Here is a 24,609-nt window from a genome sequence, read left to right as displayed (position 1 = left end):
GCAGGCTGTGTGAGATGTGGGGGTGTAGTGTGTATGATATGGGGGTGCAGGCTGTATGGGGAGCAGGGTGTGTGAGATATGGGGGTATAGTGTGTGTGATCTGGGGGGTGCAGGCTGTGTGAGATGTGGGGGTGTAGTGTGTATGATATGGGGGTGCAGGCTGTATGGGGAGCAGGGTGTGTGAGATATGGGGGTGCAGTGTGTGTGATCTGGGGGGTGCAGGCTGTATGGGGAGCAGGGTGTGTGAGATAGGGGGGTGTAGTGTGTGATATGGGGGTGCAGGCTGTATGGGGAGCAGGGTGTGTGAGATATGGGGGTGTAGTGTGTGATATGGGGGTGCAGGCTGTATGGGGAGCAGGGTGTGTGAGATATGGGGGTGTAGTGTGTGATATGGGGGTGCAGGCTGTATGGGGAGCAGGGTGTGTGAGATATGGGGGCAGGGGAGTAACTACCGCAGTCGCAGGGGTCGGAAGGAGAAGAGAGGTACTTGTTTTTTTATTTTGCTGGCTGCATGACACATGGTGGCCTGGGGGGGCTGGCTGCATGATACATGGAGGTCTATGGGACTACATAATAAACATGAAGGACACCTTATACATGGACTAGGGGTGCATTATACATGGAGGAGTATGGGGCTGCATAATACAATATGAAGGTTTATGAGGCTGCATTATAATACATATAGGACTATGGGGGCTACATTATAATATATTGAGGAATATGGAGGCTACCTTATACATGGACTATGGGTGTGCGTTATAAAACTGAAGGCCTATGTGGTGCAGTATAATATATGGAGGACTATGTGGCGCAGTATAATATATGGAGGACTATGTGGTGCAGTATAATATATGGAGTACTATGGGGTGAATTATAATACATGGAGAACTTTGGGGAAATGCATTGTAATACATGGAGAACTATGGGGGTGCATTCTAATATAGCAAGGGTTATGTGGGACTCTTTATATTATACGGAAGGCTATGTTGGGGCCATTATAGTATTTGGAGATCTATATACAAGGGGGGACAAAGATACAAGTATGGGATGGAAATGTTTTGTCCTGAGGGAAAAAGGCTCTTTCCCTCAGCACCCAGCTTTCCCATGCTCTGCTGTACATCTCTCAGCACCCAGCTTTCCCATGCTCTGCTGTACATCTCTCAGCACCCAGCTTTCCCATGCTCTGATATGGGAAAGCTGGGTGCTGAGGGAAAGATGTATAGCAGAGCATGGGGAAGCTGGGTGCTGAGGACAAGATGGATTTCAGATCATGGGAAACCTGGGTGCTGAGGGTAAGAGCCAAGTGTCAGCGTCATTATCCTGTACCCCAAGTGTCAGTGTCATTATTCCGTACCCTAAGTCTCTGTGTACGTGGAGGGGGGCCCCGGTCCAAATTTTGCACCAGGGCCCATCAAACTCTAGTTACGCCACTGAGTATTAATCACTGTATTCTACATGAGGGTGCCTACTGCTATCTGGCTCTGCACTGTGCTGTATACAGGCTGTGCTATGTTATATAGCACAGCCTGTATATAGCACAGTGCAGAGCCAGATAGCAATAGGCACCCTCATGTAGCATACAGCTTGTATATAGCCTATATACAAGCTGTATGCTACATGAGGGTGCCTATTGCTATCTGGCTCTGCACTGTGCTATATACAGGCTGTGCTATATACAAGCTGTATGCTACATGAGGGTGCCTAATGCTATCTGGCTCTGCACTGTGCTGTCTGGGTCTGCACTGTACTATATAGGTCTGTGTACTACATGAGGATACCTACTGCTATCTGGCTCTGCACTGTGGTATATAGGGGCTGTATACTACATGAGGGTGCCTAATGCTATCTGGCTCTGCACTGTGGTATATAGGGGCTGTATACTACATGAGGGTGCCTAATGCTATCTGACTCTGCAATGTACTATATAGGGGCTCTGCACTACATGAGGGTGCCTAATGCTATCTGGCTCTGCACTGTGGTATTTAGGGGCTGTATACTACATGAGGGTGCCTAATGCTATATGTGTCTGCATTGAGCTATATACAGGCTGTATACTACATGAGGGTGCCTATTGCTATCTGGGTCTGCATTGTGCTATAAGTGGGCTATATACTACATGAAGGTGCCTAATGCTATCTAGGTCTGCATTGTGCTATATGGGGGCTGCATGGTGCATATGGGGGCTACATAATACTATATGGAGGACAATGGGGGCTTCATAACACAATATGGGGGCTGCAAACTACTATACCCCCAGAGTTGTATGTCCCCTCCACCCAGGTGCTGTATACCCCCTCAGAGCTGTATGTTCCCTCCACCCAGGTTCTGTATACCCCCTCAGAGCTGTATGTCCCCCCCCACCCTAGAGCTGTATACCCCCAGAGCTGCATGTCATCCCCCACCTCACAGCTGTTTGTCCCCCCCACCTCAGTCACTGCCCTCCTCTAGAGCTGTATGTCCCCCATTGTTGTATACCCCTTTCCTCAGTAATATATATTCCCCCAGTAATGTGTTTTTCCCCAGCCTCTCTTGTGATGTATATACAGCAGTGTTAGTGTGCTCTATGTGCGGCCATGTCTGTTAGACAAGCCGGAAGGTGAGTGAGGCTGTTGCCGGCTTCCCAATATTAGAAATATATATACAGGATAAATATATAAAAATAATGTGTGTGTGTGTGTGTGTGCGCGCGCGCATGTATGATGTGTATCTATGTATGTCAGTGTATATGACTGTGTCTAGATTTATGTCTATTTATGTGTTTTTGTGAATTTCTCTTTAAATAAGTATGCGTGCGTATGCCTGTATGTGAATGTATCTGTGTATGTGCATGTCTATGTGTGGATGGGGCCCACTGAGACTCTTTCGCCCAGGGCCCACAAAAACCTGGAGCCGGCCCTGTATAGCCCTATTGATCCCACAGCGCTTTACATACGTTGGCAGCACTGTCCCCTCTGGGGCTCACAATCTAAATTCCCTATCAGTACATTTTTGGAGTGTGGGAGGAAACCCACAGAAACACAGGGAGAACATACAACCTCCTTGCAGATGTTGTTCTTGGTGGGAGTTGAACCTAGGACCCCAGCGCTGCAAGACTGCAGTGCTAACCACTGAGCCACTGTGCTGCCCTTTTAAGCACAGTGATTAAAAAGTCTTTGACACAGTTGCAATCTGTACAGGAATTTATACAAGTAACATAAATCTTAGCATGCAACATAACAAAAATTACAAAGTCAGCTTGTTAAATGCAGATCCAATAAAAGATAGTGTTTGTGGTGCAGTAAAGGATTGAAAAGAGGAAGATACAGTATCTAGCACACTATAAACATGTATAAGGATATTAAAAATGTACATAATAAAATAGGGCTCATGTTGGAAAACAATACGAGAATGTATCTGAGATTTAATTGCAAAGTACGATATTTCTTATTAGAGGTAAAACACAAGATAAATCAATAGTATCACTAACAAATCACTAGCTAACTACATTTAGGCTATGTGCGCACGTAGCGTTTGTCCCTGCAGAAATTTCTGCAGCGATTTGAACAGCACATGTGCGCTTCAAATCGCTGCAGAAAGAGTCCGTAATGAAAAAAAAAGCCGATTTCATGTGCTCTGAGTGCAGCCCCCCCTCCCATAGACAGAGCGGGGGCTGCATGCAGAGCGCTGGAAAGAAGTGACATGTCACTTCTTAGAACGCGCGCTTCGGACAGCAGCCAAAGCACAAAGCTCTAATATGCCACATGCGCACGTCTCCTGCATAATCTTCATAGATTATGCTGGGGACGCAGGAGGCATGCAGTTACGCTGCGGTGCAGATCGCAGCGTAACTGCATGCAAATACGCAATGTGCACACATAGCCTTAAGTGCTTCTATGGCAGCATATTCAGCTTAGCACCAGTATACCCCAGTGTGCAAACTATTGGTGGGTTAAAACTCTATAAGTTGCCTCCCTCATTATTTTACTATTATAAAAAAAATAGTCATTAAAAATATGAAGAAATACTAGGAATGTGGACTACTGAAATGAAAGTTGGTATCTAATCTATCCCTCTAGAAGCTATAATTTTCTCTAAAATTATCTCCAGTTCTCACCTGAAATATATATCTATATAATTTGGTCAGGTTAAGGCAGTCATATTTCACGGTCAGCATACGGACAGCAATGCTGGACAGACCGTGGGTCTCCTGACTCGAACGTACAATCTTATATATCTCGGTGGAGTTGTATATTCGGGTCAGTAGATATGCAGCAAGCCAGGGCATTGTGATCTGAATACAGATCAAGTAAAGCTTGTCTGTATGATCGTCTGAATGGAACATTAGTTGTATCAACTACTTCTAGTACCAAAACTATTTCCGTTTTCATCTTATTTTATGGTAGATTCCCCCAGGTTGAAAATAGGACTGTTGATTTTGGTCTAGAAATGCTTTGCGTTTGCTGCACATTTCTCCATTTGCATTGAAATTCACATCCACAGTGAAGGTGAATTTATGTTGTGGATTTTCTCCTTATTCACTGTGCTGCTAATTATATCGATCAGGTGGAAATCCTTAAACTGTAGGTAGTGAAGGCAGACACCCTCCTGCACATAAACCTAACCTATGCTAACCCTGTACAATGACCTCAGGGGGAAATCCTTAAATTGCAGGTAGTAAAGGCAGGCACCCTCCTGCACTAAACCTAATCTACGATAACCCTGTACAATGACCGCACAGACATGAATCCCTGATAACTCGAGGCCGTATGTTTTCCTTTGCTTCTATAACTGACATATTCAAAGTATACAATCTTTAAGTTTACTTAAAAAAAAACAGTTTGTACAATAGTACAAACAGCCATAGTCAATATCAGATGCAACCAATAAAGAAATGAACTATTGCAGGATAAAATAATTACATGTAGTTTAAGCGGTTACTAAGTGACTGCCTCTTGTAACACAATATAAAATCTCAAAATGCTGTTGTAAAATGAGGTCACCTTATTGTGACAGGAGAGCAAGGTTTCCTAATAGATAAAGTCATCTTATGGGGCTGCTATGTGTCACTGAAATTAGTAAAAGGAAGCCATTAATATGATTAGTCTTGGATCGGGAGCCTCATACGTGACCATAAAGATACATTATCCGCCCCTCTCATCAGAAAGTAAGAGCAATTCTAATGTTTTTAAACATTTTTATAAAGCCAATATTCATAAAATCCTCCCAGCTGTCCATGTGACGTGACTCAGTCCGAGCCATTCTGAATTGAAAGTACAGTTAATGATTCTCTCAGTGTTTGGTACAAAGATACCCTGTTCAGAATCTGTCTGAGATCCACAGTTTAAACACCCTGCCAAAAAATACTGATTCTAGAAAAATACTTGAAAGGTTATATGTAACATGACATCACAAAGCTTTTACACTTTCTAGCATCCTGCTGTTATCTTAGATACCAGCTTACGTTTATTCCATTTTCACATATACGGTCATCTAAAAATACTGAATGTTAAGTCCCAGCCCATGAATTCTTCTGTATCCACTGATTACCAGTTCAGCAGTGCCCTAATGTTACCCCATAGTCGTGTGACCCACAAGTCTGCCCCCAGACGACTCATGTATTGTATTTCAGGAGTCAGCATATTCCTACACAGCTGCTTGTGCTTGGGTGAAATGTTTTTTCTGAGATTATATCCTTGGATAGATGTATGTCCTATAGGTTGCCATGGCTGAAGCCCAGATTCTTGTATTTTGCTGGCATCTACTGGGCCACCTCCTGCAATACATTCTCGTTTTAGTTCTTCATTTCTCCGCTTTAATTCTGTGACATCCTTTTTCATCCTCTCCACTCCATATATCTCTACCTTTCTCCAGAATGTTGCATTGAAATGTTGGTAGATAAGTGTGTCCAGTGCATTCCATTCCTGTGCCAGTAGGTATATCTCCGGGCTCAAACGTGAGCCACTCATGTCTTTCCGGGCATTTAGTTTAAAGTAAAGTATGTCATTCATTTCCCAACACATTAAATCACGCAACAGCAGCAAGGACTCATCGAAATACTCTAATAGCATGACCAAATGAAAGTGGCTATCAAGTTGATTTAGCAAGTCAAATACCCTGGTGTCCACTATATCCATTTCATTGTCATAGCCCAGGTCAAATGTCAGCAGATTATGCAGGTAGTGAGCATTGAATCCACCGGAGTCATAGTAGTTTCTTGGGCTTTGCAGAAAAGTGTCCATCTTCTGCTCACTTGATGCACCTGGTATCTTCCAAGTTAAAGGCACAACGTGTGAAAAGTAGTGAAATGAGGATTCAAAGAGCAGAGCTGGATTTCTTAGCACCGTGACAAACACTGTGTCTGGGGGTATCAGCAAGTTCACCTCTGAATGACGATATCGCATGTGGTTGCAAATTATATTATAGCATAAGCCGGGATGGTATCCTTCAACTTGCCAACGCTGGAAATAGCTTGGGTAGTCAAAATCATTACGTCCTCGTGGGAAGGCAAAGTGGAGCCTATGCTTCTCTCCATAACGGAACAAGATATTAAGGATTGTGCTGCTACCTGTTTTGTGAGTTTTAAGAAACATAACATTATGGCGGGGAGGGCATTGCAATTCAGATTTTGTAGTGCCATTGGATTTGGTTAATAGGGATTTACGTAGTGCAAACGGATGACATTGGAAAGACGTAGGTTCTCTGAGAAGATAAAAAAAAAGAAATCAATGAAACAGATATTTTACATTTTAAATATCTAGTCCAATTAACAGACAGCCTTAATTCTTACTTCTCCCACAATGTAAGCACACTTATTACAAGCAAGAATGTTTATAAAGTAATGATGGGTGAGTGTGCTTGCCTCTGCTCGATACTCAAGTATCCCTGGTGCTCGAGTCCCCTCCCAGCATGTTTCGCAGGTGTTCTTCACCACTAAACGTGAGGATTGCCTGCCAATGACGGTAATGCCTAAACCATGTTGGCTACTGCTATTACTGTGATTGGCTGGCTGTAATGCGTCATTGAGTCTATATGACACTCAGTGACGTGACTCTTGGCTTACTCTACCCTGGAAACAGTGCAGGGATACCTGCTGCAGGAGACATAGTATAGGATTAGAGGCATGTAAACAGGGATTAGGATCTTAGAGTCGTTGCTACTGCAATCTAAACCCCAAAATCCTTTGTCAGTATTACATTTATTTTATTCCCTATTATTACCGCTTTTACCTGCATTCACTGTAGGGCTAGCTGCTAAAGGAGGGATAGGTTAGGATTACAGGCATATAGGCAGAGATTATAAGCCTTACAGTACATGCTGCTGCAACCTAAAACCAAAAGTCCCTTGTCAGGGTTACATCTATTCTTACCTATTTATTTTTTATTTATTTATTTTTATTTACCTATGTCTGTTACACATGCATGCACACAAAAATGAATTGGCTAGTCTAAAAAAAAAAAAAAAAGGATCGCCATGTTAAAAATTTTAAGAGCTAAATCAGTCCCATTCTCATCCAGAAAAGTGGCAGGATATTTTCTCGCTTATCATCCGTATACAATCCAATTTTTACTCAGGAACTATTAATCTTTTACAGGACCATTTACAGTTTTCCATATTACAGAACTGAATTGTAACGTATGACGTATATACGTATATGACGTCCGTTTGACATCTCATTTCGGAATCAAATCACAGCATGCCGGATACAGCTGAAAATAAAGCACAGATTGGCGCCGTCTCATTGAATAACATTGGACCAAGTGCAATGCGTGGTTTTTTTAGCGGATTGCACTTGTCCAATTTATACGCCTGTGTGAACGAGCCCCAAGGCACAGACTTGCACCGCTTTCTGGTTATCAATCTATCGTACGTTCTTATCCTTTTATGTGGCAACATTTCTTTGCACTTTTACAAAGTTATGGAGGCTGAGAATGGTCACTTTTTTTGCTCGCTTTGCAACTTTTCCAGGCTCAAATTTTACCCTACACTGGTGTAAGGGATTCAATAGCCATAGTGTATATGGCTATGTTCACACAGGGCTCTTTTTTTGGTAAATTATTTTGCTGACCAAAACCTGATCTTGTGGCAGGAAATCTCCTTTGAGTCGTCTGCGTTTTTGGTGCGTTTTTCCATGTGTTTTTAGTGGCGTTTTTGCTGCACATTTGCTGTTTTTTCTTCTACAAAATGGATTGTATCAATGAAAAAAACGTAGCAAATCTGCAGCAAAGAACTGACATGCGCATTCTTTAAACACCTGACCAAAAATGCAGGTATGTGAGAAAACAGTCGGAAAAAAACCTGATGTGTTTGTGTACATGAGTTTCAGAAATCTCAGACTTTGCTGGGACTGTAAAAAGCATATTTTTATTAGCATGGATTTGCATAAAACCAAGGCAAATCTGCAGCTAAAAAACGCAGCAAAAACTTACCAAAAAAGCCCCGTGTGAACACTGCCTATGACCGTATAAGGCTAGCTTCACACTTGCGTTGGACGGGATCCGTAGCATTGCATTGTGTGACGCATGCAACGGATGCGTTGCATATAGTGACACAACGCATGCTACAGATCGTACAAAACAACGCAATCCGTTGTAGTTTTTTTCCTTGTCTCTACACATCTGAGCACGCGCAGTTGTGTAAAGACAGCTGCGTTAACGGAATCCGTCAAATGACGCATTCTAACGGAATCCGCAACCATAGGCGTCCATTATAAAAACAACGGACGCCTAACGGATTCCTGCAGATTGCGCTTTTTTGACACTCCGCCAAGCGCAGAAAAACGTTACATGCTGCGTTCCATCCGCCCGACACAGCGTCAAAATAACGCCGCTGCGTCGTCCAGCGGATGCAACGCAGACACTTGCGTTACAGTGCGTCGTCCATACAAGTCTATGGAGAATAGCGCAGTGCGTTAATGGACTGCGCCATTCTCCATAGTGACGGAATGCGCTGAACGCAAGCGTGAAACCAGCCTGAGTCAGTGTTTTTACAACCCAGCTTTTTTTTTCCAATTTAAGATTTTATTAAATTTCAAAGGAATTACAAAATTAAAACATACATCATACATCCATGCTGTACCAAATGATACAAATCAGAAATCCCAAGTCAATGCAATACCATGCCTTCGCAGGCTTCGTGATAATCTATGGATAGTAGAAATAATACCCGGGTAAATATTTAAAACCTTAGATGATAATGTAACAAGAAGAAGAGATTAAGTTGAGTGATAGTCATAGAATCCAAAGAAGGAGAGGTATTTCAGAGGAAAGAGGGGAGAGATAGAAAGCAGGGTGAGGCGACCGGGGCTGATGCCTTGTCTATTGAGCTAAAATTTGTCAAGAGGATGTTGTGTACTGTCTAAAAGAGAAAAGGCCAGGGTGCCCCCAATCCGGAGATTAAATTAGTTCAAGAAATTTCTCACTGGACAGGAAAGACTCCCACTGGAACCACTTAGTGGCTGTCTCCACTGTTTGCCCTCGTGATTGGGCCATCACCATCTCCATGCGATGGATCACATTTACCTCTGTTACCCACTCGTCCAGTGTCGGGGGGGTAGAGTCTTTCCATCGCCGTGGGACCACTGTCTTGGCGGCCTGAAGAAGGTGACCCAAAATAGATTTTTTAAAAACCTTTTCCGGTACGTTAAAGATATACAGTAAAGCTGCCTCCGGGCGGCTGGGTACTACGATCCCTGTAACCTCTTTTATGGCTACCAGTACTTTGTTCCAAAAGACCGACAGGCCCGGGCAGTGCCACCAGATGTGAGACATGGTGCCTCCTGAGGCCCCGCAACGCCAGCACGTGTCCGGTATTTCGGGGCACCACGCATGAAGAGACGCCGGAACCCTGTACCACCTGGAAAGTATTTTATAGCTGGTTTCTTGCATCCTAGTGGCAACTACCGACCTGTGGGTCAAGCGGAAACAACGCTCCCATAGATTCCTGGGGATCGTTTGGTTGAGTTCCAACTCCCAAGTTCTACAAAAGCGAGGAAGCGACCCCTCTGCTGCACTAGTCATAAGCTTATACACCCTTGATATTGCATGACGCGTGTCGGAAGGCCCAGTGCAAAGGTTTTCAAAAGGAGTTTGGGGTGGGGAATGAGCCCTGGTAGTGTCCTGAGAGGCTAGGAAATGCTTGAGTTGAGCATACTCAAAGTTAAATCGCATTTTGAAATTCCAGCCCTCTACTATCTCCAGGAGTGGGATGAGAGACCCGCCCGGAGCCACCCGGTTTAATCTTAAAGGAGTCAGTTTCGTGCTTCCCAGAAAATTATTAGATGACGCTCCCGGTAAAAACTCCGGGTTATCGGTTAGTGGCATAAGGGGCCCTCCAGGCTGAATCATGAGATTGCGTGATGACACAGAGTGGACCGTTTTCAATGTTTGTTTACTACTATAAGACATCTCAATCTTATGTCTGGTGAGGAGCGGCCAGGTCCAGGGCAGGGTCGGTAATGATAAGGGGCACATATCCTGTGCCATACAGACCCAAAGCTTAGAACCAGTATTATGTAAAAGGTCCAGGATCCTGGCATAAGCGGCTGCTAAGTAGTACCGCCTACAGTCAGGTAGTCCTGTCCCTCCCGCATTCTTGGTCCTAGTTAGGTACTATACGGGCACGCCTTCCGGACCAAACAAATTGATTGAATATGCGCTGCATCTTGGCCCAATAGGATGCTGGAACATAAACCGGAACTGTCTGTATCAAGTACAGCACTCTCGGCAGCGCCGTCATCCTGAGTGCGCTGATCCTGCCGAACCATGAAAGAGTGCCTCTGTGCCACCGGGCTAAATCACCCTCGAGCCGTGACAGGAAACTTTGGTAGTTTAATTGAAAGAGCTTGGACAAGTCAGATGGGATCTTGATGCCCAAGTACCCAATATTACCGTGGGGTGGCCATCTAAAGGGAACGTTTGGTTTTATAACATTCACAGTTGTTTGGGGTAGAGAAATATTTAAGGCTTCTGATTTATCAAAATTGATTTTAAAATTGGACCATTTGCTAAAGCGGTTCAGCTCCACCATTAAGGATGGGAGAGAGGTGATGGGGTTGCATAGATAAATAAGGAGATCATCAGCAAAAGCAGCACATTTATGCTCCCGGTTGGCGATTTTAATTCCCTTTATGTCCGGGTTGGCCCGGATGGCCGACAACAAGTGTTCCATGACTAAGACATACAATAAAGGTGACAAGGGACATCCCTGCCGGGTCCCGTTTCGAATGGAGAAGGGTTTCGATAGAGTGCCATTAATCTTAAGGTGAGCAGTCGGGGCATGGTATAAAGCCATAATTTTGGATGAGAAAACCGGTCCCAAACCTATGTGGTCCAAGGTCTGTGCAATTGACTGCCAGGAGACTCTGTCGAAAGCCTTCTCAGCGTCCAAAGATAGCAACATCATCGGCAGTTGTTTAGTATGTGCGTGTTGAATTAAATCCAAGGTTTTTATGGTGTTGTCCCTTGCCTCTCTACCCGGAACAAACCCAACCTGGTCCAAATGGATCAGGTCAGGAAGCAAAGGACCAAGTCTATTTGCCAAAAGCTTGGCATACATTTTTAAATCTACATTAAGAAGTGATATTGGTCTAAAACTACCACACACCGTGGGGTCCTTTCCAGCCTTACTGAGTAATGAGATGTGTGCTGTGGTGGAATGGGGTGGGAAGGGGACAGAGTCCGAAATCGAGTTAAAGGAAAGGAGCATTAGGGGTGCTAATTGTTCCGAAAAGGATTTATAAAATTTGGCGGGTAATCCGTCGGGGCCAGGGCTCTTGTTTCCAGGCGTGTCGCGAATCACTGCCAGCAGGTCCTCCAGTATAAATGGACTTTCCAAGTTGTCAATTATAGAGCTATCGAGACGTCCAAAAGGTGAGGGCATTAAGGGGCCCTCATCACTCGACCTGGGGGGCTCGACCGGTAAATTAGATAACTTGGAATAATAGTCGTGGAAAGTATTCGAGATTTCTGGGGTGGCATAGAGTATTTCGTCGCGTGGGTTCTTGATGCAAGGTATGAGGGTATGAGCTCTTTCTTCTCTCAGCGCGTTGGCCAACAATCTGCCGGGTTTGTCCCCAAATTCGTAAAACCTCCCCCTTCCCACCTGTATTAGACGCTGATATGAGGAATCAAGCAGTTTTTTAACCTGGAACCTAGCTTGTAAAAGGGCTTGTAGATTTGTGGCCGATAAGGCTCGCTTGTGGATGAGCTCCAGTTCAGAGACCTTCTGGAGAGCTTTTACTATGCTTTGGGCCTTTTCTTTCTTGATTCGGGACCCGTGTTTAATAAAAATACCTCGTAGGACACATTTCAATGCTTCCCACTTATACGTGGGGGCTGTGTCATCAACTGAGTGGTCCTCCATGAACCTAGTAATAGAGGTCTGAATATCAGTAACACAAAGCTCATCCAGTAGCAACGACTCATTCAGCCGCCACGACCCTTTAGGAGCCGAAAGAGAGGGGATCTCAATTGTGCAATACACCGGCGCGTGGTCTGACCACAATATATTATCCATTCCCGTATGTTGGATCCATGGGAGAGCGCTATGTTGAATTAGTATGTAGTCAAGACGACTATAAGAGTCCTGAGTGTGTGAATACAAACTATAGTCTCTGTCCGAGGGATGCTGTATTCTCCAGGTATCAAACAATTGAATGCGCAGTAGAGCTTTTTTGATCCGTTTAATGGTGGTGTATGCAATACTAGATTTCCCTTTGGAATTATCTAATGTGGGGTCGAGGGTGACATTTAGGTCGCCACATAAAATCACCGTGCCCTGTAGCAAGGGGATCGCGACGTCAATCAGACGGGAAACAAAGCTGTCCTGTTTTTGATTTGGGGCGTAAGCATTAATTATTGTGAAAATGTGGGTTCCCACCCTCAGTGAGAGTATAATATATCTTCCAAGACTATCTGTCGTGCACTTTAAGATTTGATGTGGGAGGGATTTATGGATGGCTATTGCCACGCCTTTAGAACGGGAGTCTGGGTTGTCTGAGGATACCCATGTCTGGTAATATTTATTTTTAAGAATAGGGGCATGTCCTTGTTTGAAGTGTGTCTCCTGGAGGCACGCTATTCTCACGTTCCATTTATGAAGATGATACAGTATCTGTGTTCTTTTCTCCGGAACATTGAGGCCCCTGGCATTGAAAGAAGCAATGGTTAGATCCGCCATCTATAAAAAAGTAGTACATTAGAGATATATAAGAGAGGGTATCGAACACTATCAGCCCGGCCGCCGAGAATAGAAAGAAGGGAAAACTGGAGGCAAGTAGGATATAGTGGGGAGAAGAGGAAAAGAGTAACGAAAACAGGGAGAACATCAGGCAAAAAAAACCTTGCACAGTAAACTAAATCCGAACAATTGTTCCTAGGGAACATATCCGCCTGATCTAGGCAGGACAGAGGATCCCGACCTATTTGGGGAAAAAGGATGTCAGACATAGCCAAGCCGAGCTCCGTGCATGCAAGAAAAACATTAAAGATAACCACAGGAACCGGCAACAATATCAAATATTCATGCAGTACGGGCGATGAATAAACTTAAAGGCAGCATACATTCCGCCACTGAGCACATCTATATCGGTCACCGGGGACGGCCCGTCCCCCGACCCCGCCTTTCTCTCGGGGGCAGCCCCCTGCCGGACACAGGAGGTGTGGACCGTCCAGAAGAGGCCGGCCGTCCCCTAGGTACCCACTGCTGGAGTAGGGTAGTCGGCCAGGTTGCAATAGGGATTGTAGGTAGATTCAGGCTCTTAGTAAAAGCCGGGAGGTCTTCTGGGGATCGCAAGACCATCCATCGGGAGTCCTTCCGCACCGACAGGGAGAATGGAAATCCCCATCGAAACGGTAGACCCCTCTCCTTCAAGGCATCAAGAAGGGGCTTAAGGGTCGCACGTTGGGCCAGGGTGTGGCGTGAGAGATCCGGCATTATGCGTATGGTAGAGCCATTAAACGACAAGTTTTGTTTCCCCCTAGCTGCTTGTAGGATGGCCTCTTTTACAGCGAAAAAATGCACTCTGCACACGATATCCCTCGGGAGGGGGTCATCTGGATCCGGGGGACGTAGGGCTCTATGGGCTCTATCGAGCTCGAGGGGAGCCCCTGGTGGCCTCCTTAGCAGATTGTTAAAGATAGAACGGAGAGCAGTAGGTATATCAGGAGCGGCAATAGATTCCGGGATACCTCTAATACGTAAATTGTTCCGTCTGTTTCTATTCTCTAAGTCGTCTACATGTTGTTGAAGGGCAAATAGTTGCTTGGATTGGTTTTCTACAGTCTCTTGAATAGATTGAATAGACGTCTGAGAATTTGATTGTTGCTCTGTCAGGGTGTCGACCCTGTGAGTAAGTGAGGAAAGATCTTGCCGTAGTTGGATAAACTCTTGTTTACATTCCGCCACCACTTGATTAGCCAGTGCTGCAATCTCGTTCTTGGTGGGGATCGCTTGCAACAGTGACCGTAGGTCTGCCAGGGAGGCCGGGCGGTCCTCGCCCATCGAGGTGGCAGTGCAAGACGTATTGGGGTATGAATAGAAAGAGTCCTGTATAGCTGGACCGTATATTAGTGTTTGCGTTTGCGTGCTTTGGGGGTTTTTCATATCGTCCCATATTAGTGGCATGGACGTATGGCGCATTGGGGGTGTTCCCAATGCCCTGGGCCCTCCATCCCTGGGAATCAAAATGCCCTTTTCTCTGTCCGAGACTGTCGGGCTCTCAGCCCAGGAAGATCCAGTGGACCATCGATCTGGAGAGGGAGGGGTTGCTTCCCTCTGAGGTGTCCCCCAGGATTCGTTGGCAGCTACCCAGGATTCAGGTGGCTCCCCTGCATTTCCAGCTTCCCCTGCAGGTCTTTTAACCCCTGGTGCATACGCCTGGCTGGTTACTTTACCTCCCTCTCTGGTAGGAGTCCCGCTCCCCAGGCCCTCCCGCGGTCCCCGTACCTGGGTCCTTTCTCCCAGCAGTCCTTCTGGGCATATCGCTGCTCCCTCCTTTCCTCTGGCTGCCGGGCCAGTGTATGCAGACAGGGGCAGCAGTGCCTGCAGCAAGGCTTCCCTGTGCGGCGCCTGCTTCTCCCGTGCCCGGGCCTGCCACGGTGATGCATCTTCTGGGCCCGAGCACACGTGCACTCCGTGCACGCACGCCGCATTACTCTCCGCTCCCCTGATGCCGGCCGCCGGTGAGTCATCCGGATTACCCGGCTCCAGCAGAGATGTCGCGGGGCGTGAGGCAGGTAGGACGCCTGCTGCGGTCGACCCATCTTCCCTTCCCGGTCTGCTGGATGGCGTCTCCATGGCGCGGCCGCCATCTTGGAATGGCGCCGCAGATGATGCCGCTTCCTCCACCGCAGGGGGTCCACTGATTCCCGCCGTCCCCGGGTGTTCTTTGGAGGGTCCATCCTTGTCATGTGGGGACCCTGCCGCCTCACCCCTTCTCTGGGTCTTCGGGCCCATCGCCCCAGCGGACACCGGTGCAGGGGCCCCTTCAGACTGTAGTTCTCTCCCAGGCTGAGAGGCAGTCCCAGGCTCCCGGGAACGGGTGAGGTACACCCCAATCGTGCCCTGAGATGCAGGAAGTTGCCCTGAGGTGTTGGGCTTGTTTTTCTTGGTGGATTTGCCCATTATATATATAGTAAACCGGCCCTTTGGATGGATATTTAGAGGAGCTCTAACAAGCAGCTTCCTCACTCGGCCATGTCCAGCTCCGCCCCCGGTTACATCTATTCTATTCCCTCTTAATACTGCTGTTACCTGCATTTACTGCAGGGTTAGTTGCTGGAGGAGCGATTGTTTTGGATTACAGGCATATAGGCAAATATTAGAGCCTTACAACCCTTGTGTGCAGTTTGCAGTCATATATCATCTACCTAATTTAATATACACAAGGCGTGCGGTAAGGGACAGGGAAGTGAACGTGCTACTGATGGTGCACGCAGACACCGGGGGCCAGGTGAAACAGCACCTTCTGCAGGCGCACAAAAATCATACTCATTTACAAGACCTTTCTTCCTGTCCCACTTTGCAGGGGGGCATGGAACACTACCCTTGAAGCCAGAACAAGTGGTCAGTTGGATGGCAGATAATACTTCCAGTATGCTTACCAGCACCACCCTGTCTTCCACATGGTACGGTCTCACTAGCCAAGTGTCTGGACCACATAATCCTCACCTTGATCCTCCTGCCTCCCACCAAGTCGAGTCCCAGAAGACAAGTGATCGCACACTTGGACACGCCGAAGAACTCTTAACATTTCTATTTATTGATTCTGGATGTTTCAAGAAAGACATGAGGAGATTACTGTAAGTGCCTAAATATTTGAGCAGCCATGGTCATAACAAGACGAAGGTGGTGAACTGCAATTAGTGTCTCAATGGGTAGATGATGAAGAGACACAGTTGCCAACAAGTGATGTTGTTAAGTCAACAATTGAGGAGGAGGACCAAAGTGCGGAAGTGGAAAACGAGGTGGTGGATGAAGTCACTGACCCAAACTGGGAAGCTGCCATGTAGATCAAGGACAATAACGCAGAGGGAGTGGGACCTGCAACACCGTAACGGGCAGGAAGAGAAAGTGTGGCAGCCAGAGGGAGAAGTATTTTGCAACTATTCCCCAGAGCACCGACACATGCAAGTTACCAGGCCAAGGGTTAGGTGTTCCAGCTTCTGATGCTTTTTTCAAGAGAGTGCAGAAGATAAAAAAATAGGTCATTTGCAACCTGTGCCATACCAAGATCAGCAGGTTAATGACCACTAACAAAAAAGGTCATTTGCAACCTGTGCCATACCAAGATCAGCAGGTTAATGACCACTAGCAGCCTGACCATCACCAGCACGTCATCAAAGCAGCCGACTAGGTACACTGAACACTTGGGTCTACAATCAGTGTCTGCAGGTGACACCCCTGCCTCTTCTCCTGTGCTACATCCCTGCCTCCTGCCCTGCAACCTGTCTTTGAACTTTCGCAATCACCATCAGCAATCACATCCAGCTCCTTGCAGCTCCTTCCAGCATTCCAGAGGCAGGCCACGCCACTGCTATGGGGCCAATGAGTTTGGGGGGCCCGGCCCTGGCTGCTCGCAGTCTGCGCACATTCACTTTCATTCCCAGCAAGGGTGGGCTGGGTCAGTAACCAAACAGCTGATTAAGGGCAGTGGGGGGCGGCACTGTTTGTATAGCTGCAAGCTGGCTGAAATTAAGAGATGTAGACACTGCACACTGGTGAAGAGGAGGGAGTGGCCAGGCAGCATCTTCTTCCATTTCGGAGAGCTGTAAGAGATGCCAGGAGGAGAACAGCCAATCAGAAGGGGGGGCGGAACTTGTTCAGTTCATCCGCAGGAGAAAGAAAAGATGAAAAAGAAAACAGTGTCGGAGAAGGAGCAGAGATCTGAGCAAGCAGAGACAACAGAGCAAAGCAAAGAGGGAGAAGAAACAGAGAGCAGAATGAGCAGAGCAAACAGAGCAGAGTAAACAAGAAGAAGCGGAGAACAGAACAAACAGAAAAAAAAGCAGAATACAGGATTTGGACACAGCCAGGAGGACCCACAGAAAGTGCAGCAGGGAGGCCGGGAGCCACTAACATGATGGTAACGGCTAAATCCCAGTGGACAGACAGACCTCTGCTGATGTCATGCAAGTCCACGTGGGCATGGAGTTGATTATAATAGAAGCAGGGGTCTAGGGTAAGACGCCCAGATGGGGGAGGTGCAGGGGGGCCAAGCCCCCCTTGCATCATTATAGTGGAATTATAGTGGAATGGAGGAAACATCACCACGCCCACCAACAAAGCTGGTCACGCTCACAGATCCTTCTGGCCACTGGGATTTAGCCACAACCCTAACATGATCTCTCACATCACAAGAGCAGGTATTATAATGTATAAATGTCTGTCTGTAACAATACAGAAACCCCCCTATGTGATATGACTGTGTATATTACCCCTGTACTGTCACATGACTGTGTGTAGTACCCCTGTGCTGTGACATCACTGTGTGTAGTACCCCTGTGCTGTGACATCACTGTGTGTATTATCCATGCACTGTGACATGACTGTGTATATTACCCCTGTACTGTGATATCACTGTGGATATTCCCCCTGTACTGTGACATCACTGTGTATATTACCCCTATACTGTGACATCACTGTGTATATTACATCTGTACTGTGACATCACTCTGTATATTACCCCTGTATTATGATGTCACTGTCTATATTACTTCTGTACTGTGACATCATTCTGTATATTACCCATGTACTGTGACATCACTGTGTTTATTATCTCTGTACTGTGACATCTCTAGGTGTATTATCTCTGTACTATGACATTGCTCTGTGTGTTGCCCATGTACTGTGACATCACTGTGATTATTGCTGTACTGTGACATCATTGTGCATTATCCCTGTACTGTGACATCACTGTGCATTATGCCTGTACTGTGCAGTTCCTAAGGCTACAATCAATACCATTATATGGGGGGGAGATGTGAAAATTTATATTAAGTGCGCGGAGGGGCAAGAAGGAGGAGAACCAAGGAGGAGAGATGAGGGAGACACACCAAGTCCAACAGAGTCAGGAACTTATGTCCTTTTCTATGAATTATTTTGAATATAGTGTAGGGTCTCGTAATTGTGGGGACCCTTGATGCCGGGTTACGGGCTTACGTATTTTGGCCAAATCATGCACCAATACTTCACCTTATTAAATATAATTTTAGATCATTTTTTCATTGCACAATTTTTTGCAGGATGCAGCCAGGCCCTTTAGGGTGTCTGTACTGTGGGATACACTTATATAGTGCTGGGCAGCCCACCTAATTTAATACCATGTTTCCCCGAAAATAAGACAGTGTCTTATATTAATTTTTGCTCCCAAAGATGCGCTAGGTCTTATTTTCAGAGGATGTCTTATTTTTCCATGAAGAAGAATTCATATTTATTGTTGAACAAAAAAATGAACATTAATTATATACTGTACAGTAGTTTTCATCATAAACCAGCATAAACAAACTGTGAATCCTATCAAGAATTTCTTGTTACTACCATTATTTCCATGTACATCATGCCCTGGTGTTCTGTTCGGTAGGCATGCTTCCAAACAAAAACTTTCCTAGGTCTTACTTTCAGGGGAGACCTTATATTTAGCAATTTAGCAAAACCTCTACTAGGTCTTATTTTTAGGGGGTGTCTTATTTTAGTGGAAACAGGGTAGTATGGGAGTCATGAATAGGCTGTAAGCCAGACACTGTGCATCGCGCGTACCTGTGTTTCTGACGCCCTATGCAAACTTCATCTGTGTGCATGTTTAATACTAGCAACCACCCCTTCCATGATATGGTAAGCTGAGAGTTATTGTCTCATCGGTATTCTGTACTTGTGTTAACCCCACCGGTATCATGGGGGCCGGCTGCATCCTGTGAGTGCATTTGCTGTTTGACCTTTTTTGGCTAATGGCTGTTTTTGGTGAGTTTTTTTAAGCTTGGCAAGCTCGCACACATATCTTGCCTGGCCCACGTGCTCAACTTAGTGATTCAGCAGCTTCTGAAAATCTCCCCACATTTACCTAAGCTACTTCTGAAAGTACACTTTGTGTGTGACCATTTCCGCAAGTTTTGCAGTGCTGCAGCAGAACTTGCAAGTGCCCACTCACTGACTGGTGCGCGACATGCCTACGTGCTGAAACTCCACGTGCTGAAACTCCTACACATGTTGTCAAGTCTCTGTGAGCAGCAGTGGGCCATGAATGTCTAACATCTGTGTAGTTCTCCAAAACTTTGAGGAATCAACCAAGATGGTGAGTGGCTATGTCGCCATCATCAGTGTAACCATCTCGCTTCTGTATCTGCTCAAATGCTTGCTGCTCACAATTAAAGAGGAAGCTTTGCATAACCACCAGGAGGTGTTGGCAAAAGAAAGAAAGTACAAAGGCTGATACTACTCAACCTAGCCTCATGTCATCTTCTCAGGGCGGATTGGGTTATAAGGAAGAGGGGGAGGCTGAGGAGGAGGGGGAAGAGATGTGGCTGCTTGCGCTACAGAGGGTACTATCCACCCCAGCTTCATCTCATCTGTTCAGTGTGGATGGCCTGAAGAGTAGGATGAGGAGGAGGGAAAAGGAGAAATTTGACAGTCATCTTCCTGGTTTGGACAGGGAAGTCTTGTCTACTGGGAGTCTGGCACACAGGGCTGACTTTATGTCCCACAGTTTTTTCTCTGACTCCCGCATTATACGCATTTTAGCCAGCACTGATTACTAGTTGTTCACCCTTCTCGACCCATGCTAGAAGGAGAACATTTGCATCTCTCTTTCCTCTGGCAGAGAGGGCTCGTAAAATGGTGCAATACCAGAAAGCTCTAGACGAACAATTAGTACAAAAATTTTCATCTGTCAACGCTGGTGACAGAGATCATAGTTCTTTGGGCAACCAAAAAGGAGTCACACACCATGTCCTACAAAGTCAGGGGAATATTATCAAAGGTCTGGGAAAATTTCACTAGACCCTACCAGCGCCCAGGCCCTGATGTACAGGGTAGGCTGACAAGGATGGAAAAGTTTTGGAAGATAGTGAAAGAGTACCTAGCCGACTGTACCAATGTCCTTCGTGATTCCTCTGTGCCATACAACTATTGGTTATCCAAGTTGGACACGTGGAATGAACTGTCCCTCTATGTCTTGGAGGTGCTTGCCTGTCCTGCCACTAGCTTTTTATCAGAGCAGGTTTTAAGTGCCCCTGAGGGCATAATAACTGATAGGCATATCCACCTGTCAACTGAAATGCTGGCAGGCTGACTCTTATCAAAATCAACAAGGACTGGCTTGGGCCATATAGCTCAGCCCCACCGGATGATAGCAGCGGAACATAAAGCCAATCCTAACGTTCCTTTTGTTCTGGTGCATTCCCCTGCACCCCTTTCCCCCCAAAACAAGGGTATACAGTTCTTATTTTCTTTTCGTGTCCACCTCTCCCAACATATCTACGAGATCATGATCCATCCCTCACTCTTAATTTTTTTATTGTTTGTGTGATGACCCCCTACATAATTTTTACAGGATGTATATGAGGCCTGCCTCTACAATTCTCTTGCACATATATATATTATTTATATATATATATATATATATATATATAAATATATATATATATATATATATACATATACACAGTACAGACCAAACGTTTGGACACACCTTCTCATTCAAAGAGTTTTCTTTATTTCAGGACTCTGAAAATTGTAGATTCATATTGAAGGCATCAAAACTATGAATTAAAACATGTGGAATGAAATACTTAAAAAAGTGTGAAACAACTGAAAATATGTCTTCTATTCTAGGTTCTTCAAAGTGGCCACCTTTTGCTTTCATTACTATTTTGCACAGTCTTGGCATTCTCTTGATGAGCTTCAAGAAGTAGTCACCGGAAATGGTTTTCCAAAGGTCTTGAAGGAGTTCCCAGAGATGCTTAGCACTTGTTGGCCCTTTTGCCTTCACTCTGCGGTCCAGCTCACCCCATACCATCTAGATTGGGTTCAGGTCTGGTGACTGTGGAGACCAGGTCATCTGGCGTAGCACCCCATCACTTTTCTTCTTAGTCAAATAGCCCTTACACAGCCTGGAGGTGTGTTTGGGATCATTGTCCTGTTGAAAAATAAATGATGGTCCAACTAAATGCAAACCGGATGGAATAGCACGCTGCTGCAAGATGCTGTGGTAGGCATGCTGGTTCTGTAGGCCTTCAATTTTGAATAAATCCCCAACAGTGTCACCAGCAAAGCACCCCCACACGATCACACCTCCTCCTCCATGCTTCACGGTGGGAACCAGCCATGTAGAGTCCATCTGTTCACCTTTTCTACAAAGACACGGTGGTTGGATCCAAAGATCTCAAATTTGGACTCATCAGACCAAAGCACAGATTTCCACTGGTCTAATGTCCATTCCTTGTGTTCTTTAGCCCAAACAAGTCTCTTCTGCTTGTTGCCTGTCCTTAGCAGTGGTTTCCTAGCAGCTATTTTACCATGAAGGCCTGCTGCACAAAGTCTCTTCTTAACAGTTGTTCTAGAGATAAGAAGTTGTGTACAAACGTTTGGTCTGTACTGCATATATATATATATTTATATATATATATATATATATATATATATATATATATTTATATATATACACAGTATATGTAACCTCTTGGGGGAAATATTTTTCCTTGCACTTTACCAGTCTAGGGCGCTCGCTCCTTAATAATGTGAAATAATGGTTTTCTGAGGCCCTTCTACTTTTCTTCCAGGCTGTATTGTAGTCCCCTTTTCTAAGTTTTGGAAGCGGCAGCCCTTGCACACAGTGCATAGGCTTTACTAGTCTAGGAGTCACACTCCTTATTAATGGGAAAAAAATATTCTGAGGCCCTCTTCAGAGTGACTTCCAAAGTGTATTGCAGTCACTCCTAATTTTTGACAAGCCTTGCACATACAGTGCAGATCAAAATTAGAGAACAAAGTATGATCACTTGCTGTTTTCCGAAATAATGTAATCTACATTGATGAACATTTGAAGGGTTTTTTTTGTAAGGGATACACCATGCCATTAGAACAGTGTTTTACAAAAGATCAAAAGTTTATCAATATAAAATCTTTATTTTGCACAAAATGTGATGATCATAATTAGAGAACAACAATGACCGTAGCACAGAGAAAGATTATAAGTATATTTTCTGTTGGTAACAACAGTCACCAATCAGTAGTAAGTGTACAGGCCTTTACTTTGAAGGATCTTCAGTACATCTGTGGCAACAGGACCAGGACATCATTAGCATCTCACACAGGGCACAAGGATGGGGCACATTACTAAAGGATGGGCGCATTACTACAGGACACAAGGATGGGGCACATTACTACAGGGCACATTACTAAAGGAGACAAGGATGGGGCACATTACTAGACGGCACAAAGATGGGACATATCACTGCAAGGGGGGACAAGGATAGGCACATTACATTTAATTGGTATCTATTTTTATTTTTTAAATTAACTAGTATCTGCTGCATTTCCCACCCTAGACTTATACTGGAGTCAATAAGTTTTTCCATTTTTTTGTGGTCAAATGAGGTGCCTCGGCTTACAGTTGGGTCGGAGTACACTGGAGTATATACGGTATGAAATAAGTTTAAATACTGCTAGTACACTCATGTTAGGATATAATCACATAGGACTACACAATAACCTTAACATTTAGGAAATTGTGTGTTGTTCTCTAATTTTGATCTCCAGTGTAGTGCAAGGACTAAAATCAGCAAAAGTTATTGGCTACAGCAATAAAAAGTCAATATGATAGGAACAGGACTTACAGAGTTAGTCCCACCCTAAGATGAGACACAAAGACTGGCTTGGGACCTGTCCAGATTTAATTATAATGAAGGATTTAAAGTCACTTGATTTTGGCACTGATACATCAAGAGAACCTTTATGTAGACATAATCTCTCATCTCTATCCCTTTTCGCTTCAAGCGGATTTGTCACAATACAAGCAGCATACATTATAAAAATAATTTCTAACACCTGATGAAGCTGTGGAGTTACAATGAATATCATAATGGTTGTCAGACTTTTACAGGTTTAAACTCAATTTCTGCCTACATAGACTGAACTGATTCACTGCTCCTTGGTGGCTATTATCCTTGCAGCTGCTGAGATCTCACACAACTCAATACAAGCTGTAGCTGTCACTCAGGCTGGGTGGGTTAAATATAGTTGAACCAATGAGTTCTCTCTGTCTTTAGACTAATAAAATTAGAATAACAGGATTATACAGCCATTCTGGCATGGATTTTAAAATTAAGCACACCAGCCACATCAAGCACACACAATGTTTGTAATTTGTATTGTGAAATCTGATGTCAGATCTGCTTTCAAAATTATGAGTAACTAAATAATGGAGAGCAAACTGAGTCCACAGAATAAGTAGTGAGCTATCAAAATTAAAAAGGTTCACACAAACGTACAGTGTTCTTCACTGAGCACTTCAGTACTTTGTGGTTGCCATCAAAATCCCCAGTATATGGATGGAAATCCAGACAAGGTCATTAAAAAAAAATCCCACTATTTTGTTTATGTCTGAAAAACACAAGTACTGCGAGGATGGAGACCAAAAAGTGCCCAAAGTGACTCTATTGGCTTCATTGAGATTCTGATAGAAACCCTGACGTAATGGTCAGTGGAGAGCATTGAATGTGTTTGAGCCTAGCTTAAGTCATAATTCTATCAATTATATTTAAGATTTATAAACTCTAAAATGTTTAAGCTGAAATCAGATGACTTACTCTGTACTGCTGAAACTAAGCGGAGGAGCTGCATAAGAATACAGCAAAATCAAAAAAGTGGTAAGAAGAGTTCCCAAGACTAATCCTTTCCATACTGATCGACAGATCTTGCCCTGGGTCTGTATACACATCATCTGTAAAAAAAAGACAAGGCTGTTATGGATGACTATAATCTGGTCTTTGCACTAACTAGTAACGTAATGCATTCATATTCCTCTACTACCTAAAGAATCTCATAGCATACCAATCCACAATCATCAGCATTTAGGGTGAAAGGAGTGTAAATATTTCATGTTCTTATGTTTAGACACTTACAATGAAGTCGCTAAAG

General features: G+C 44.8%; 1 protein-coding gene across 2 annotated transcripts in view; it reads right to left on the bottom strand.

Moving 5' to 3' along the window:
• Positions 1–2,465: 2,465 nt before the first annotated feature.
• Positions 2,466–24,609, bottom strand: part of GAL3ST1 (galactose-3-O-sulfotransferase 1) — a 113,351-nt gene continuing 91,207 nt past the window's right edge. For both annotated transcript variants that reach the window (XM_075319952.1, XM_075319953.1), the window contains exons 2-3: positions 24,279–24,412; positions 2,466–6,678 (exon numbers count right to left, since the gene is read on the bottom strand). In XM_075319952.1, coding sequence (XP_075176067.1) covers positions 5,523–6,678; positions 24,279–24,412 — 1,290 coding nt within the window. In that variant the 3' untranslated portion in view covers positions 2,466–5,522. The remainder of the gene's footprint in view (positions 6,679–24,278; positions 24,413–24,609) is intronic.

This window comes from Anomaloglossus baeobatrachus, chromosome 1 (assembly GCF_048569485.1).
Source record: "Anomaloglossus baeobatrachus isolate aAnoBae1 chromosome 1, aAnoBae1.hap1, whole genome shotgun sequence".
NCBI classification, from domain to species: domain Eukaryota; kingdom Metazoa; phylum Chordata; class Amphibia; order Anura; family Aromobatidae; genus Anomaloglossus; species Anomaloglossus baeobatrachus.
Note: the sequence above shows the minus strand (reverse complement) of the source record. Positions and strands in the feature narration are given on the sequence as shown.